At 39.2% G+C, this 19,738-nt stretch overlaps 1 protein-coding gene across 22 annotated transcripts in view; it reads right to left on the bottom strand.

The window, feature by feature from the left end:
• The window catches only part of VRK1 (VRK serine/threonine kinase 1), a 112,495-nt gene that overhangs the window by 26,573 nt on the left and 66,184 nt on the right, over positions 1–19,738 (bottom strand). For 20 of the 22 annotated variants that reach the window (XM_081047940.1, XM_081047941.1, XM_081047942.1 and 17 more), the window contains 4 exons: positions 15,307–15,362; positions 7,193–7,262; positions 4,972–5,059; positions 7–115 (listed from right to left, as the gene is read on the bottom strand). In XM_081047940.1, the coding sequence (XP_080904066.1) occupies positions 7–115; positions 4,972–5,059; positions 7,193–7,262; positions 15,307–15,362 (323 nt within the window). The remainder of the gene's footprint in view (positions 1–6; positions 116–4,971; positions 5,060–7,192; positions 7,263–15,306; positions 15,363–19,738) is intronic. The other 2 variants (XM_081047950.1, XM_081047953.1) reach the window with 1 other exon arrangement.

Below are 19,738 nucleotides of genomic sequence, written 5' to 3'. Positions count from 1 at the left end.
ACATACAATTCTTAAGCTTAGCTGCAAGACAGTTTTCCGAGAAAACCTTTTGGCATTTGCTTCATATATTTTCTGAAGGTCACTCCCAAAGCGATCTATTATCATAAACCTGTAACTGAAGACAAACAAGAAAAGTCAATGAACAAAACATTAACTCAGGAAAACCTATTTTGCAATGAGTGCTCTCCTTTCATGGTAGTTTTTCAAGGCAATGTTTAGGAAGAAAGTAAAAGACAAACACTTAAAACAATTTCTTCTAACTAGAATTCTCAAGAGCTGAGAGCAGGCCTCATCCTGGTCTCAGGTAGTGACATGCGCCAATGTTCAATATAAGATAATGCCCACAGCAAGAATCCAGCAGATTCATTCACAGTAAAGATAAAACAACCTGAGTAAGAAAGATACCCGTTTTTTTCTCCTAGTTAAATATATTTCTGGATATTCGTTCCTTCCTGTGACTGCTTTTCTCTATTTTTAAGGCATACTTTAGCAGTATCACTACCATTCTATTAAAATCAAAACGGTCAAGAGATGCTGTAGCAATAGCTCAATTCAGTGAAATTGCTTAAATGGTGTAAAAGGATTATATATTAAATACTCAATGGACAAGATTTGGGGGAAGAAGAAATATTCTGGAAAAATGTGAAGATTTTTGGTTTTGCCACAAACCAAATATGTTACTTTAGTCAAGTCACATTCCTTCTTTGGGACCCAATTTCCACAAGTATCAAATGAAGAGTAGGGCAGGGCCTCATGCTTTCTAAAGCCTTTCCTAGCGCTCAAATTCTAAGGTTCAATAACCGTATGCTCTATTTCAGTGCAGACTGAAAAGCCTTCCCCAGTTGCAGTTAACACAGTTCATCTTCTGCTCGGAGGACACCTTTTATCTTTATCACGTTTTCCAGATTCTGACTTGTCCAGTTAAATCACTCAATAAATCAATAAAAACCAAGACCACACTCAAAATGTATCAAGTGATCTCGTAATGGGGACAAGACAAATCATCATCCTCACAACAGCTGGCACCTTCGGAAGCCTCGGTCATGAGCAAGGCACCAACCCAGGCCCTTCAGGTGCGTGAGTGCACCTGCCTCTCAGCATCACTCTTATGATGTGGGTGCTCCTAGGAGCCCCGTGTACAGCAGAGAAAAGCTGATGAAAACTCATGTGTCCTCCAGTAACTGGTGGAGCCACGCTTTTGCCCACTACACTAAATCTACAGAAACAAATGTCAGCAGGACACAAAAATCCCACTTGTGTGTTGCAGGCTTCTAAGATAAAAACACAGTACGACAAGTTCAACAGGAAAGGAAGTGCTAACATTAAAAGACAACATGGCAAATAAAAAAATCCAGAATTCTCTCCATTTTTGAACTGGAAGAGAATTTGAGATCATCTTGTCTGAACATTTTTAAATAAATAATTAATCTCTACAGAGGCAAAGTGATTTGTCCAAAGTCATACAGTTAGTGGCAAACGCATTCATTCATGTAAGATTTTCCAGTACCCTGACTTCTCAGATAATAATGAAGGAACAATAATTTTGACTGCCTGGTTTCCTCTGTACAACACGTTTTCAAAGATTGAGGGTTGGGTGAGATCAAGGACACATGTATATGCTTATTTTTTTTACAAATAAGTATGTAATTATTATAAATATATGGGTAACAAAAATACAACCTCTGTTGACAGTCTGAAAGAGGGCTAAAACACAACTGCTTAATTCAACATGAGATCTATTAATGCACCACATTCAGTAGTTCTTTGTTTATATTCATAGATCACTCCACACTACTCTATAAACAATCCCTTAATCGCCTCACCATTTCTAAATTATGCACATCAACTGAAGCATGATTCTGTACATTGCATAGAAATTTTTACCACATTCTTCTGCGGAGACATTTCTACCACTGAGCAGTAAAATGAAAGTTATTTCTAAGTAACACCTCTGAAGCAAAACCATACGTAGACGTACGGTGTATGTTCCTGGAAACTCGGATAAAACAATGCAAATAATGGGAAAATATAAATCAGTATAAATAATTTAATAATAATAGCACATAATGCTTTTATGATGCTGACACTGTTCTAAGCACTACAGTCATATTAATTCAAATGAGTTACAGGGAAATGTCAGGGTTTCTGGCAGGAAAGCAGGGCTAGAACAATTTTTCTGTATCTTTACTTTTGTAAGAACCAAAGTAATTATTTCTTAAGAGCTTCAACTCAAATAGCAAATCAATACCTTCCAAGTGATTAATGCTCCCTTCTAGGAGACGCTTCCAGCAACTTTATTTTAAGGAAGCAACAGGCTGAGAGGTAAGGTAACCACTAGTAAATGGTGAGTTAAGAAGGAAACTCGAGTGTGTCTGCCTCCTGAGTCTACAGCATCCTCTAGTCCCCGCAGGGGGAGTTTCCTCCAGTGAGGCTCCTGTCACTCAGCTTAGAGTCACCCTTCCATCGCCACCGTCTCTCCAGGCCCTGATCACGTCACAGGAGACACACACACACACGTCCTGTTTAACTGGCTCTGGGCTTTATCACAAACTAGGTAATAAGACTGGATAAGGTAAAATGTGCTATGACAATGCTGCCAACTTTAAGAAAAGGCACCATTCAGGAAGGAAGGAAGGAAGGGCGGGTAGACCCCACAACTAACATTTCCTGAGCATATACCATGTGCCAGAAAAATCTCCCTTATGTTTTACATGTTTTCATTTCATCTTCACAATAACTCCATAAAGTATTATTATTCCCACCTTACAGGTGAGGAAACATGAGAAACTGAAAGTAACTAACCCAGAACCACACCTGATGGAGTCAAGTATAATCTAATTAAGTGATGTTTAAGGTTTTATTGTGACATACTTCTTTGTTGTTTAAAAAAAAAAAGTTTATACTAAAATTCAGGAAGGTAGAGAAAAACTTCATTATTCCAACTCTAAAATGCTCTAGCCCCGGCCACACTCCCCTTCCAATTATCTCTACAAAATGTGGTTTTGGGTAACGTACTGTGTCTTAGCCATATAACTGCTATAGACCAGAGTAATCAAATGTCCCTGCTTTCTAGCAAATCATCTGTAAGGGGCTTCCTGCCCAAGTCCCCTGCACATGGGCTCCACGTATACCTCGTAAACCAATTCTCAAATGTCACTTTCGCCATCCCGTCACTGTCTCTTGTGCAAGCTCTTCCGGCGGTCTGCTACAGGTAGGTTCCAGACTGCTCTTTCCTCCCCTGGTCTCCATCATCTGCCTCAGTCTCTTTCTCCAAGTTTATTTCCTTCTCTTTCACATGCATGCCCTCTTCCTTTGTTAATAAAAGATGGTGGCGAGGCCACACAGCAGGCCAGGGGCCTCTCCTGTCCCTGTGCTCACATTACTCTCCCACTTTAGAGCCACCCTCCCCTTCAACGATTTTCTAAACCAGCAGCTCTTAACATTTAAGGAATTAAAGACCCCTATGAGAGTAAAAACCTAACACATGTTTAACGTATATTCTAAGAGCTTTATATTTAATCCCCCTTGTTAAGTGAATAACTAATACTGTATTTCATACATGACAAAACTGAGGCAAAAAAGGAGGAACTTACCCAGTCGGACACATTCTAAGGAGATAAACACAGACTTGAAACCACGCAGTCTGGCTCCAGAATCCTTGTGTATAAATTACTTAATCAAACCTTGATCTATACTATTTCTCCAGCACATATCATAAAAATAGAGAGCCTTGTTCCAGCAAAACCATATGTAACAAAATGTCACGTATCATTTCAGGGAGTTACCAGTTCCCTGAGAGATGCATGGATTCCAGGAGAAGCATTACCAAGGGAACAACACTGGCCACCCACCCAGCAACTCCCTCCTGCCCGCCTGTGCTCCCAGGGCACCAGTTTGCTCAAGCATTCCACCCTCTTCCACTCGGCCAAGAGCTTCACCACGCAAATCGCTGTGATCACTCTGCCCTTGCCCATGACTGGTTGAATGAACATCGACCAAACTCTGACCAGGACGACATGACAGGAAGTCTGCCACAAGCCTCCAGGGAACGGTTTCTTTGCCAGGAAAGTGAGGCTCACCAGAAGCAATACCGTTTTCTTCTGTGGGGCATGGTCTGCAAGTGAAGCCTAGAAACGGGGCAGCCACCGAGACTACACAGTAGGGACTTAACAGAGAACAGGCCAAGGTGAGGAAGGCAAAGGCCAAGGTGAAGGAACCGGGGCCTTGCTGACTGCTTAGGAGAGCTGAGTCCTAGTGCTTCTTTACAGGCAGGGGAAAGCATTCAAACCCCATTCCAAACTAAGTCTACTCTTCAAATGTCAGCTACCAGCCTTACTCCATGGACTGCCATTCAAATATTTAAAAAGTATCAGTTATGCATCAAACTATTGGAGGTTTTCCCCAACTCAACAGTTAGGTTCTCTCTATTCTCCAAACTCCTAAGACTCGTAAGAGTCAGAATCACACAACTGAGCACTTAACTGTTCTAATTGGTTCATACATGTTTCATGGTAGCTTTTTCTCACCCACCAGACTGAAACCTCATAAAGACCGGGACTCTGACGTGGCTGATTATACATCTAACATGAAAGACAGAACTGAAACTTGAAGGGCTGCTTCTACATAAAGGACATGGAGTTGTTTGTTTGCTTGTTATTTTTAAGACAAAAATCCAGGGCGCACTGGCTCTGTCCTGACTTGTCAGCTGGGTTGCAGCCCGTTGTCACTGGCTTGTGCTTGTACAAGTCCTCCAAATGAGAGGCGCCGCCATTATAACGGGGCGCCGCAGCCTGTGGCTATGAAAAGCAGAGGGCGGCCGTAACACCTTGCTCACTTCGCCACGCACACTCCACACAGCCCAGAGGAAGGCCTGGCAGGACTGTAGGTGTCAGTAAATAATTCTTGACTAAACCAACTGCACAGTGAATGCTCAAAAAAGTGAGGAGAAAAGCAAAACATGTATATTTTTACCTTTTTCCATTTTTGTCATGTAGACCAGACCCCCAATACTTAGGGACACCCAGGTACTTCAGTTTATGGGTCTGAATCCACTTCTGAACTACAAGTGAAAACAGATGCAACCATCTTTTAAATCATTAAGAACAAAACGCACTTATACATGTAATAAGATTTTACTTTTATTTATTCATAAAAAAGTAAACAGTACATTAGAATAAAAAGGAATTCAGAGCATTTTTATTAACCCACGATATTTTGTTACCTTGCCCTAAATATTGTCTTTTTACAATGAAAACTATGCAAAAAAAACATTCTTTTAAAAAAAAAATCAAACCACAGTACTGGGGTTGCAATTAATATCCCTAATTATGTAAATGTTTACTTGCTACCTCAGAAAGACTTATTTACCCCAATCTAAAAGTTTTTACCTCATTCTAAAAGTCCTCAACCAGGAAATCAAGCTCTAGGAAAAATGGAACGTTTCCTACAGATTTCTGAGCCTATACCATCCAACCAGGAGAGTCCTTGAAATCGGGGAGGAGTGCGGAGGGGAAACAGGGTGGGGAGGATAGAAAGGACCAGAGTAGCTAGAAGAGGCCCTGCTCTCTACCTTGAGAGTTTGTTCTATTTCATCAATTATGGCACCTTCACCCTCATCCCAGGTTATGCTCACCAGGGTTTAGAAAAATACTCAAAAAGATTTAGAGATCCTTGAGCTACACTCATGGATTAAGGTTATTTCTCAATTTTTAACATTTCCTAAATCATACGAGGTCTGACAATTAAGTTCACAAACTCATCCTAGAAAAAGTGCTGCATACCTCATTGCTGAATATCACTATGGTCACCTTCGAAGTACTCCCCTTGGGAAGCTATGCACCGATACCAGCGCCTAGTCCACCCTTCAAAGCAACTTTGGAACCCTTTTTCTGGAATGGCCATCAGTGCTGTTGTCCTATTACCCTCGATGTCCTAAATGTCTTCCTCTCAATATTTCCTTTATATTCGGGTAAAAAAAGAAGTCACTGGGGGCCAGGTCAGGTGAGTAGGGAGGGTGTTCCATACAGTTATTTGTTTCCTGGCTAAAAACTCACTCACAGACAGTGCCATGTGAGCTGGTGTATTGTCATGATACAAGAGCCATGAATTAATTGTTGGTGAAAAGTTCAGGTTGTCTGATTTTGTCACGCAGCCTTTTCAGCACTTCCAAATAGTAAACTTGGTGAACTGTTTGTCCAGCTGTTACAAATTCATAATGAATAATCACTCTGACATCAAAAAAGGTTAGCAACATTGTTTTGACTCTTGATTTGAACTGACAGAACTTTTTTGGTTGTGGAGAGTTGGCTGACTTCCATTGTGCACTTTGACGCTTTGTTTCAGGGTCGTATTGGCACATCCATGTTTCACCAGTGATAACATGGCCCAAAACATCGTCTTGCTTCTCCAAAAGGTCTTGGCAAACTTCAACTCTCCTTTGCTTTTGTTCATCGGTGAGCTTCTTCGGGACCATTTTTGCACACACCTTTCTCATGCCAAGATTTTCAGTTAAGAGTTTCCTGTTTCCCTATCGATGTTTACTTGGTCTGCTGTGCTTCTCACAGTCAGCCCACAATTTTGACAAATTTTTGCAATGTTTTCATCAGTTCTGCTCATTACTGGACACTATGACCTCTCTTCATCAGTTCTCTGCCCTCAGAAAAACGTTTAATCTATTTGTACAATGCCATTTTCTTCATGGCATTATCCCCATAGACTTGGACTAACATGTCCCTGATTTCACTTCCACTCTTGCCAAGTTTAACAAGAAATTTAATGCTTGTCGTTGCTCCAATTCAAGCTCAGACATTCTTGCAACGGCATACAAAAACACACAATAATAATGAATGCCACTCAGCAAGACACTGCCACATGTTGACACGAACACAGCTGTGAGACCCTGATATACCAAGGTTATGAAACCTTACTGAGCTGATTGTACAGTGCTGCCAATGTAAGCGCAAGGTGGCAAGTTCACGAACTTAATTGTCAGACCTTGTATATCATTTATTAACTTTATTCTTAACTTTATATATCGAAACAGGTAAAACCTTGTAATAAACCCATCACGAGATCAGAATTCTTTCATAAAATCTCATTTAAGTGGAACATATTTATAAAGTAAAAATTAAATAATCGTAATATAAGATACGATGGTTATGTTAAAAGTGCTAACATGTTTTGTATTGCTTACTTTGCTCTGGTTTGGCAGCTCGCTGGTAGAACTTTAATTCAGTAAAAAGAGGTCCATTCTCACTGGGTTCCTTGAAAATAGGAGTTAATTAGTACTAGCAGCAGTTAAAATTACTAAGTTATCTTCAGAGAAACTTCAAAAAAGACTAACAAATCAATCTTTTTTTCCAAGCAATGTAATTCTGACACTTAAGTTTATAACTGTTTAAGTCAAACTGTTTAGAAATGTTTTAGATATTCTCAGAATAGTCTGTAAGTCTTATATTTTTCTCCAGTTCCAAGTCTATAAGTTATAAATTATACAAAATTAGATATACAGCTCAGTCACTGCGGAGTTAATTTGTATCTGTATTAAGCATTCTCTTAGGCAAAGATCAGCAATCATGTTAACTATTTCACCGAGAGGCTACGAAACATTTCTGAGATTTAATACCATTTCAATACTTGATTTAACTAATTAGTGGCACAATCCCATTCCTTTCCTGTTTCTCATTGTAGTTATATAATTTATCAAGACTGGCAGAAACCGACTTTATCAGAAAGAAGAGTATTCTGGAACTCCAGAGTGAGCAAGCAGTCCATTTAATTGCATCCTTTCCTTTGATACTGATTCCACATGTTCCAAACTAAGGAGCCCTACAATTTACTTCCCACGTGATAATTTAAAATCAAGAGGAAAATAGGGCTCAATAACAATTGTTTCCCACCAATTTTACTGGAGTACATTCATTTCACATTTTAAGAGACATTAACAAATTATTTTCAAAGAGGCACATAGGAGTATACTCACAAAAAGGTATGTGATAAGCAAGGAATACCAGCCTGTCGGGAGTTTTGTCTTAAGTAAGGAAGGAAGGGTCGGGAAAAATCGTACAATTTTGTGGCATTTTTAAACAGTAAATTTTGTCTGATTAAAACTGGTTAATGTCTATTTAATGTTTAATATTCTGTGTTGGTATCATCTTGCTTATTGAGAATCTGAGAAAAGTTATGAAAAGCAGTGAAAACTTCAAACCAGGAAGCTAACATTTCTAAACTAATTTCAGAATTGCCTTTCTTTTAGGAAGTATAGGAAAAATTTTATTTTGGACAAAATATCTGTGTAGCTGGAGTTCAAGGGTCAGTAGAGCAGTAGGAAAGTGATAAATGAGGCCTGACACCTTAACCAAGAGAATATTTGTGAAAACATGTAGTTTTCAGCGACTGGAGATACTTTTTGCAAATACTAAAAAGGTTTTGGGTTTTGTTTTTTTTCATTCAAGATAACCTCACTGTCATAGAAGTTAATTTTACTCCTTGAGGTTTAAATAAAACCACTCTATACCCACAGTTCTATTATCTCAGGTTTCTTGTCATTCATAAAAATAGGAATCCCAAGTTAAAGTACGTACATGGAAACCCATAAGCCAATCTGCAGCATCAGCAGGACCTACTTAAGACTGAGCATTCCACAGCAAATGGGTAATACACGGCACTTGGATCAGAACCTGACAATAAGCTTGTCTTATGGGCTCCAGGTAAGTATATTTTTCAGCCCAGCCTTGGAGGAGACTGGAATACAAGGGTTTGGCATGTCATGACCTCTTAAGTAGAAACGAACCAATATACTAGTAAGGTGCAGGTGCCAAATCCTGATTTGCGGACTCAGTACCTCAATTTTCGCCATAACCAGCAGCTCCGTTCTTAGCAGCAATGGTAGCCAGACAGACACTTGTGCATGCTTAGAGCCTGTGGCCTGAGAACAGGCATTCAGCAGGAGTAAGAGATTCAGTGTAAGTAATGAAGAAAACAAATGGAAATTCAACAGAAGGAATTTTGGTACACTGCTCTCCAAAAGCTAACTTTTAGAACCGCTCATTATTAATATAATTCAGGTTTGAAAGGGGTTTTCCTAAGACAAATCCTCACTTATTACCCACCAGTATAAAATTCTGATTTATTCAGTTTCAACCTATGTCATATCAACTTTAATTTTCAAGCTTTCCTTCAGGCAATAATTTATTAAACTTATAATAATGAGAATCAACCTATATAAATCAGGCTATTATAATGAAAGCCCCACTACAATGAAGGTTCTCTGAGCTCATTTCATACTTCTTCAAATCCAGTAAGATTCCATTATAACAAAATAAAGGAGCTACTTCCTTGGCATTGCACTCTAGCCAAAGCTAGCTATTTCTGTTAAAGAAACTACCTTAACTCATAACTAAAATTTTATTAACATATTTCAAATCTAAAATACTTTGCCAGCTCTATAATAGCCAAGATTTAGAAAAGAAATCAGGACTGACATTTTAACTAGAATATCACTAAACGTTTCTTTAAGACTTTTAAGTGTCAAAATGAAGATGACAACAGAAAAAAAAATTAAAATGTGATATATTTCAATGGCACCATCTAAAAGCAACTGGCTGCCATTTAAAAAGGAAGCTGTACAAAGTTTCTTCTTCCTACCAAAAAATTATGATATATGAGTTGAAAATTCAGGTCACTTCTCATAACATCAGTGAGGGAACTTAAACATCAGTCTGCAAACTTCTTTCCAGGTAACTTCAAAATACAGGCTTAATCCACTCATACTGGAAAGTGACCATGATGTAAAGAACTGTTAGGACACAAGATCCAAAAGCCCGACCTCCACCTCCAGTTCTGCTATTAACTCACTGACAGAACTGCAAAGGGTGAGTAACTGAAAGAACTATTATAAATTACTATAAAGTCTGTTAGCAAGAAAATACAAAGGAGAATTTTTTTCTCCTTGTATTATTGAACTTATTACTTCCAATTTACCATTTCCCCCTGCACATTTACTTGACTAAAATAAAATACTTATGCAGTCTCTTGGTTATCTAGAGGCAGAGAGTACAAGTTTTCCATCTCTGGAGACCCAGCAAAAACCACGACGCCAGGGCTGCTCCCGTAAGTCAATAAGGAGCAAGACCCTAAACAAAACCAGACACACTCATCTGGCAGAAGAGAGAATATATTTAGAATTTACCTAAACATCTATCTTGAATATGTATGTCTTCATTTCAAAGCCAACTGTAAAAAAATGTGTGGGTTAACTGATTGGAGCTCCTTGGTAGAGCAGACATGCATATTAGCAGCAACCAAGATTTGTGACAAGTGTTCCACGTGAAGTCCAACCAGAAGCACGGGAACCTGCAGGTCCCTACTGAATAAAGGGCCCCCAAACAAAGATAAACATGAGCATGCATACATGGTTCCACTGGAAATAATTACGGAGCTCTGTGAGCCAGACCCTACCAGTGGTCTCAATCTCGACGCACAAAAGACTCCTCTGGGGAGCTTTGCTACAAATACCAGTGACCAGGCCGTGCATCCAGAGGGTCTGATTAGACTGCACAAGCGAAGCTGAGAATCCCTGTTTGACATGCTACTGCATTATTAAGTGTAATGTCACATTAAGAAGCAATTTGCCTTCGATTACTTCTGAACATTTGCCAAGTATTTACCTCTAAAAATAAAATACATGCTCATTTTAGAAAATTTAGAAACAGTCTGACATATTTTCTTCTCACAAATTGCTATTAATATTTTATAAAATTACCTCTATACTATAGCTTTGTTATCTTGCTTTTTATTTAGTAATTAATTATGGAATTTCCCAAAAGAGGAGTATCTGTTCTTTGAAAACATGACTTTTAATAGGCCTCAATGTTTTAGATGGCAATAGTTCACATTTTAATAGTAGACAGATCTGATATTCATTTTACGTTTATATTTGATGAACCATTTCACCTTTTAATATTATAAAGCTCTGAGAAGAAAAGAACTGCAGCACAGTAATGGACAGAGCTCTGGCATAGCATGTCACAAGTGAAGGCAAATCATGAATGGGCCTACTCTAAAAGGCATACACAAGAAATGGAAATGGGTGGTATTAAGAAGTTACAAGGTGGTGGAAATCATGGCTAAAAAGTCTTCAAAAAAATAAAATGGGCACTTAGAGTAGGCATGAAAGAAAAGCTTTAAAAAAGGTCCTTATCATGAAATAACTTAAAACCTAGTTAGGGAGACAAAACAAACTAAAAACAACTGATGGCAGGCGAAGAGTATTAGCAAGTGAAATTGTAAAATAAATGGAAATAGAATGAGTGCTACAGGAGATTAAAGGAGTTCAGAAAAGACAGGTATCAGGAAGAAACACGCCAATAGAAGTCACTAAAGTCTCCCTGTGAGAGGAAAGAGAAAATCAGTAGTATTGTTTTGTTTATGGCATTCTTCCAGAATCACAGGCAAACTACGACATTGAAAATGTTACTGAAATATTAAATGCTAAAGAGAAATCAACTGAATATTTATCATCGTCCTAATTACAAAGAGAAGGAGTAATACAGGCTAATGGAAACAGATCTAAATTAGGAGACAGGAGAGGCAGAGTGCTGAATTAGGCTTGATAACAAATGGCTTTAAACGTAGAAATGTAATTTGCTACCTTAAGCAGTTAGGAAATACTTGTTATTACACATTTTTTCCATAACTGTAAGTAAAATAGGTAGTAAAAGTCAAGTTATATCGAGTCACACACAACTAAAATACTTAGAATTACCCATAATGAAGAATATCATAATTCTGAAATAAAACACAAGGTAAAGAAGCTCAGGTTACATAGAAGAAAGAAGACAGGGTTCCACACCAGTCTCACCGACAAGACAGGGCCCGGGCACGCTTTCCTCCCAAGACCTGGAAACAACTGTGCAGATTAACCAACAGCGAAGCGGTCAGAGGCGACCAAATTTTTTGAACCTTGACATTATGAGAAGTCAAAAAGGGACTTGCTTTCTTCTCGCAATGGAAACTTTCCAAGGATCCCAAGAAGAAACTAATCTTACCCGCAGATTTTAATATTTGAATTTGTTTATCAAAGACAAATGCAGATAGGGGCCGGCCCAGTGGCTCAGGCGGTTAGAGCTCCGTGCTCCTAATTCAAAAGGCTGCTGGATCGATTCCCACATGGATCAGTGGTCTCTCAACCACAAGGTTGCCAGTTCAATTCCTCGAGTCCCGCAAGGGATGGTGGGCAGCGACCCCTGCAACTGAACACGGCACCTTCAGCTGAGCTGCCTCCCGGATGGCTCAGTTGGTTAGAGCGTGTCCTCTCAACCACAAGGCTGACGGTTCGACTCCCGCAAGGGATGGTGGGTTGTGCCCCCTGCAACTAACAACAGCAACTGGACCTGGAGCTGAGCTGCGCCCTCCACAACCAAGACTGAAAGGACAACAACTTGACTTGGAAAAAAAATCCTGGAAGTACACACTGTTCCCCAATAAAGTCCTATTCCCCTTCCCCAATAAAAATCTTAAAAAAAAATAAATAAACAAATGCAGATAATACTCTGCAAGTCCATGCAAATGACCCAATTTAATCGAAATAATTTTCGTTCCTCTGATTTAGCAACAAAATGATTATTTCAAAAGGAATATTAGTCTTTCTCTAACAAGAAAGAAGAGAATTCCAGAATGAAAGGTCATGAAGAAAAGTGAAATGTCAGGGGAAACACACAAATGACACACACTTTAAAGTTACCAACTTTACTTCCACGACAAGCATGATAGAGTAACTGGGAACCAATTAGCCCTCCCACTGTAAACAAATATTAAAAGTGGACAAAATATAGGAAATTGCTATTTTCAAGCACTAGACAAAACAGGCAGTACAGAACCGTGACCTCCAAAAGCCAGAAAACAAGGTGAGCCCATGACAGACAGCCCCAGCTTTCTTCATAGAGGCGCTGGGAGTAAAGAGGAAGCGAAGGAGGACGCTATGGGGGGAAAAATGGGGAGAACAAACACTGTTCCAACAGCCCTGACACCAAAACCAAACAAGAAGATTCGAAATTTTTTTTAATTTAAAGATATTAGGCAAAAAATTAAAGACCAGTATCCATCATGAACAAAGACATAAAAATCCTTAACAAAGTATTAACATGTCAATTCCAGCATTATGTACAAAGCATAATACACCATAACTAATTGGAGTATACGTTAAGAATACAAAGTTCATTCAACACTCAAAGATCAATCAATATAATTGCCATGTTAGTAGAATAAAGGAGAAAAATCCTATGATTCACTTCAACAGATGCAGGAAAAGCATTAAGAAAATAAACAGATAAACTACAGACTGGGAGAAAGTATTTACAAGACACATCTGAAAAGGGACTTCGATCCAGAACCTCTCTCACTATTCAATTATAAAAAACAAAACACCTTGTTATATTTAAAAAAAAAAAAAGAAAGAAAAAGAAAAAGAAAAACAAGTGAGGGGTGGAGGTGTCAAAAGACCAAGGAGGCGCGCCACAAAGGAAAACGTATGACTGGCCAAAAAGCACAATGAAAAAGGGCTCAGAATCAGTCATCAGGTAAACTATGAACTAAAACTATGAGACACTACTACACTCCCAGTGTCATGGCTGAATAACAAACCAACGGATCAACCAAGCACCCGACAATTCCAAGTGTCGAAGAGGAAGTGGCACGCCCTAACTCTCAGATATTACTGGTCCAAGTGTCAAGTGGCATGACCACTCTGGAACTCTGCCTTGTACCTCCTTACAAATTTAAAGATACACCTTACCCACAAACCACAATTCTACTTCTAGGTATTTACCCACAAGAAATAAAAAACGATATCCACAAAAACACTTATACAACAATGTTTATAAAAGCTTTATTCATAATAGACACACTGTGGAAACAATCCAAACATCTATCAATAGGAAATGGAAAGCAAACAATAATATGTCCATAGATATAACCTACTGAGCAATAAGACTGAACAAGCAACTGATACAGTATGAATGAAACTTTAAAACATCATGCTGAGCATAAGTCAGAGACGCAACAGTACATACTGTACAATACCATTTGTCTGATGTTCTAGAACAGGAACAACGAAAGCACAGCAAAAACAAAAAAAAAAACTCAGATAAGCAGTTGTCTCCAAGGGTGCGGGAAGCAGGGCTATGACCAGAAAAGGACACAAGGAATCTTTTTGGGGTGATGGAAATGTTCTATATTTTAATAGGGGTGGCAGTTATAAGGGTATACGCACTTGTCAAAAAAAGTATTCAAAATTGTTTATTTAATATCTACGTATTTCCTTGTAAAAAACTATGCCTGAATAAAAAAAATGTTAAAAACAATCACTAAAACAATTAGACTCCAAAAGAGTTAATTTAACTCATAAGGAATCAAATATATTCCTTTTTGAAAAGAGAGTAAAATAAAACAAACCAAAAGACCGTGGGGTAATTCTAATTTGAGTCCTGTAGCCTTTACAGGAAAAAAAGAAAAAGGAAGGGTGGGAGACAAATGCGGTAATTTGCCCAAAAAACAGATCCTGTTACCTCTTCTATGTAACACAAACATGTCCTACACATGTATTAAAGAACTTTGAGAGAAGAAAGTTATAAATGTTGGTAAGCAAAAAAGTGTATAATATACTGGTAACAAAAAAAAGTAGTTAAAATGTCTTTTAGTGCACCAATATATAAACTGACCTGGCTATTCAAGCATGCTTATGTCAGATGGAATGTTGTCAACCTTAACTCATTACAAACTAATTTCACTATTAGTATAGCCAAAAGAAGTTTCAAAATGATCACAATTAAACAATTTAATTTACTAAAATGGAAGGTGACGGGAAGAAAATTGGAAATAAACAAAAAGAAAAAGCTGACCAAACAGAAGTTCAGAAGCAAATGCAAAATAAAATACGACAAAATTTCATTAAGTACAGTCTTACAGAATATAAATATGAAAAGCATATCATCTACTGTAAATATAGCTGAAATAAAAATGAAGCGAATAGTTTTATTCCACATCTGTAAACCTCTATGCTTTCAATGCTTTTTCCCCAAATACCACTGTCACTCTAATTCAAAAGACCAGGACAGAGACTTTTTTAACTCAAATTATTTAAAACTACAAAGCTACTTTTGTATCTCATTAAATATTTATGAAACATTAAAAATGTAATACCTTATGGTTTAATTAACTCCGGTTATCAAAAAGGATATTTCACAAAATAAACACAGTACTACACTAAAGCAACAAAAAAGAAAAAAATCAGTTCAAATATTTTCTTACCACTTTTACAACACAGGGTGCATCGCTGCCCACCGATTTTGAAGAATTCGTATCAGCTGTTTGAAAAAGTGACATATGTAATGTCAGAGCAAGAAGTAGCATCATCATAAATAGCCTGTTACTAATCTTTATTAATATTTAGGTCTGTATATCCATAACCCCTTAGAACAAATTTCAGTTCCCCAATAAGTGTTTCAGGATATCATTACAGTGTGTTTCATGAATTTTAAGACATTTTTTTCATATTTTAACATGTCTGAAATTGGAATACATCTTACAAAGTCTAGTATCTTCAATATGATAATCAATTAAGTATAGAAAACTCCAAGTTAAAAATTCATTTAATTCAAAAGTATGCATGGCCTTTGATATGCTAATGTATGTTGTGAATTCCCAAGAGGATAACTGATGCAATTTCTTAAATTGAACAAACAAGGGAATCCTTTTCAGTAGGAGCATCAGGAAGGTAAGCAAAGAAGGAGCTAAAATTTCCCAAAAGCATTAGTTTCGGGGCCCAAAAAATCTCATCTCGATTCAGAATAAGTGGCACTAGAACGCTAAACTGCCACCCAGAATAATTTTAATGTGGCTGCCATTTTATTTCATGTAAATAAAGAAGCGCAGTTGCCCTAGAATACTGAGTCAGGAATATAAGGTTGCCCATATTCATTAACAAATATTTTTTACCAACTACCTACTATATGCCAGTTTCTAAGAAACTGATTTAGCAGTGAACAGGAAAAAATAACCGATACTCTTATGAAGCTAACATTTCGGTGGCAGGACATGGACAACAATTAAAATATAAACACTATGGCTGATGGAGATAAGTGTAATAGAGGAAAAATTAAGCAAGAGAGGAAAGGAAGCAGTGCTGCAAGGCAGTAAGAGAAACCTCACTGACAGGGTGTCTTTGGAGCAGTGGTCTGAAGGCAGTGAGGGATCAAGCCATGTAAATGTCTGAGGAAGAAAATTTCAGGCCAACCAGCACCAAGGCCCTGATGTGGGAGCCTTCGACAAGTTTGAGGAAAGCCAGGAGGCCAAAGTAGCTGGAGAAGAATTAAGTGAGCGGAATGTAACAGGAGACAGAGCAGAAAAGCAGCAGCAAGCAAACACGATGAGCTTGACAGGTGACATAAAGCTGTTACTGCAGCATGAGATGGAGCGCCACTAGAAGGTCTGAATAGGACTGGCAAGATCAGACTCTGGTCTTTTCAGAATTCTTCGGGCTACTTTGTGAAGAATGGAATGTAGAGGGTAAGGCAGGGAGATCAGTTAGGCCATTATAGTACTCTAGGGGGGAGATGGTGGTGGCCTGAACCAGAGTGGGAGCAGACAAGGCGATGAGTGGTCAGACTGAACATACCCTGTTTCCCGAAAATAAGACCTAGTCGCACCATCAGCTGAGACCCGGTCTTACATTAATTTTTGCTCCAAAAGACGCATTAGAGCTGATGGTCCAGCTGGTCTGATTTTCAGGGAAACAGTCTTTTCAAAGACGAGTCAACAGGAATTAATGAAGTTGATGAGGGGGTGGGGGCAGTAAGGATGACTCCAGGTTTTTGGCCTGAGTAACTGCTTCCTAAGATGGAGAAAACTGCAGAAGGGGTTAGTGCTTTGGGGTGTCTAAAGTTTGAGATGTTTATTAAACATCCAAGTTCAGACGTTAAATAGGCAGTTGATATACAAGTCTTGAGGCTCAGAAGATTGGTCCAAGTTGGGAAAAAACGAGAGTCACCAACCCAGGAACGCTGTTCATTTAAAGCTCATGAAACTAGAAGAGATCCTCCAGGGAATGAGTGTAGAAAGAAAAGACAAAATCCTAGAACTGAGCCCTAGGGCATTCTCACATTAGAAGTTGAAGAGAAAAAGAGGGACAGGCAAAAGAAACCAAGAAACCACTAACCAGCTGGGAAGCAGCAGTATTGTGAAAGGGCTGCAGCTACAATACTTCAGACTAAAAAGGGACACCAAGTCATAAAAATGGCTAAAATAGGCAGGTGAAGAGTTCTGTGCTCCTCAAGGAAGAGCCAAGGATACTGGATCAGTAAGAAAGCACGGTCAGATTTTGTAAATAAGCATTTAGCGTACATAACATCAAAATGAGGAAACTATCTCAGTAATATTGAACAATTCAAATGAGGAAAGGGCGTAGAGAAGCTCAAGACCTCATTCAAACGATGTGTACTGAACAATATGCCAGGCACTAGGCACACAGTAAAAAGAGCTGTCCCATCATCAAGAGGCCCATGTTTTTTTCTGGCAGGAAGAAAAGAGATTTCAATGCAGCGTGCAAAGTATTATGGAAGGATTAACACAGGGGGACCATAAACAGACAGCACCTGCCCTAAATTCAGCTTTGGAAAACCAAAGCAAACGAAGTATCAGATACAAGGATCAAGAGGCAAAAGGCAGAATTACAGCCAAAGCGGTGATTCTAAGGCGATAAAAGGGATGAAGGGAAATGTTACCTACGGACCAGACTACACAGAGGGTCTCGTATGCCATTCTCACACCTTTGGCCCTTTATCCTAAAGGGAGCAGGGAGACATTAAGGAAATTTAAACGGAAGGTCACAGGATCTGGTTAGCAGGCTAGGTCACTCAAGCCACAATGTGAGCAATGGCACGCAAAGGGACAAGACTGAGCAGAGAAGATTCATCGCTAGAATGAGAATCCAAACAAGACACGAAAATGACCTGCACTGACAGTAATAAGGCAGTGGCAGCAAAGATGGAGAGAAATGAATGGGTCTGAGACGTCACTCGGGTAACGCCCCAGGACTACATGAGGTACAAGGGACAGCAGTGAGGAATACCTGAGAATGTCTTCCCCGTGTCTGGCCTTCCCAGAGGGCTATCACTCATTCAGATAATCCTCCCCCGATTCCGAGAGGATCCTGCGATGGAAGAGGATGGCCTGAACTTTAGACCTGCCTGTGGGACATCCTCGCAGAGATCCCTTGTGAGCCACTGGCTCTGGGCCTGGACGAGGAGATCACGCTCTAGGCTACAGACAGAAGCTACAGAAACCAATAGTACAGAGACAGTCACAGAAGCCATGAGGTTGGATGAGATCAGAGAGAACACACAGAATGAAAAGTGAACCAAAGAAGGAAAGCTGGAGAACACAGCAGGACCTGCGAAGATGGTAAGCATAGCCAGAGAGGAAGGAGGAAAACCAGAGGTGAAGGTACACTGTCATGAAGACGATGGAAGCCATTTTTATGAGAGGGAAAAATAAACAGTATCAAATGCCGCAGAAAACATCTAAAGAAAACTCAAAAGCAATCTGTTTAGTTCATGAGCAGAAATTGCTGGTGACCGTGAATATATGGCTGTCTTGGTGTATCAGTGGGCAAAGAGAGAAACTGGAGGAAGCAATACTGAAGCAAATCCCATCTCCCGATTATCAATACAGTTTTACAGAAGCAAAGTTTTGTCACAGAAATATTTCAAACCATTAAATGCTAAAAAAAACTTGCTATGAGATGGCACTTTCTGATCATAAATACAAACAAAACAGCTACAAATAAAACAAAGCAAGTTCCAAATTTGCCAAAGGTTACAACAGCAAAGTAACAAATGTGAAGAACCTACTTGTTTAAAGACATGTTCCCATTCCTAATACAGGATGTCCTAATCTACACTCTCTGCAGTAGAGGTAGTTTATGTAATCTACCATCTCTAAATTACAAGGCCAAAAACCATACACCTGGCTAACATAGCTACTACGCTTTCATGGTTTATGAGCATTTTCACCTTAAGTCAGAGACAGCCGCTGAATGGGTTCTCTGAATAAAACTGAAGAATCCACACCTATTTCCCAAAGACAGGTGCCACTGACCTAGAGGAACCATATTTATGAAACACAGTAAAGCAGTGGCTTTTAAGCTGTATTTCATCAACAGCTATGATTTCATGTTTCCAGAGACTGTGTCTAACCAACTGTAGCCCATGGGTCCTGGAGGGGATTGAGTGAGACCCCTCCAGAGTCAGAGCAGCTGCTCTCCTATCTATGCCAGTGGGTCTCAAACTGGAGCGTCAGAATCACCTGGAGGACTTACCTGTCCAATCACAAAACTGGGCTCTGTCCCTACAGTTTCTGATTGGCTGGTCTGGGTTAGGACCTGAGAATTTGCAGTTCAAAGAAGTTTCCACAAGAAGCTAATCTACACTATAATATTGGTATTCTGAGAAAGATGTTGCTTGTAAGAAAAAGGGTTTGTGGGGACAGAGCGAGGAGTGCAGTTTCCAGGCTCTCGGCTTCACGTGGAAAGGTGCTGGCTCAGGTAGTAAATGGCCATCAGCTGTGGCTAGTTGGCTGTCAGCTGTGGCTAGTTGGCTGACAGCTGTAACCAGTGAGCCATTGGCCACTAATATAACTGCCATGGCTATGCTAGCAAAAAATGGGGGCTAGCAAGAAGATGGTG

This window comes from Rhinolophus hipposideros, assembly GCF_964194185.1.
Source record: "Rhinolophus hipposideros genome assembly, chromosome: 5".
Lineage (NCBI taxonomy): Eukaryota > Metazoa > Chordata > Mammalia > Chiroptera > Rhinolophidae > Rhinolophus > Rhinolophus hipposideros.
The sequence above is the reverse complement of the archived record's forward strand: the minus strand, read 5'-3'. Positions and strand labels throughout refer to the sequence as shown.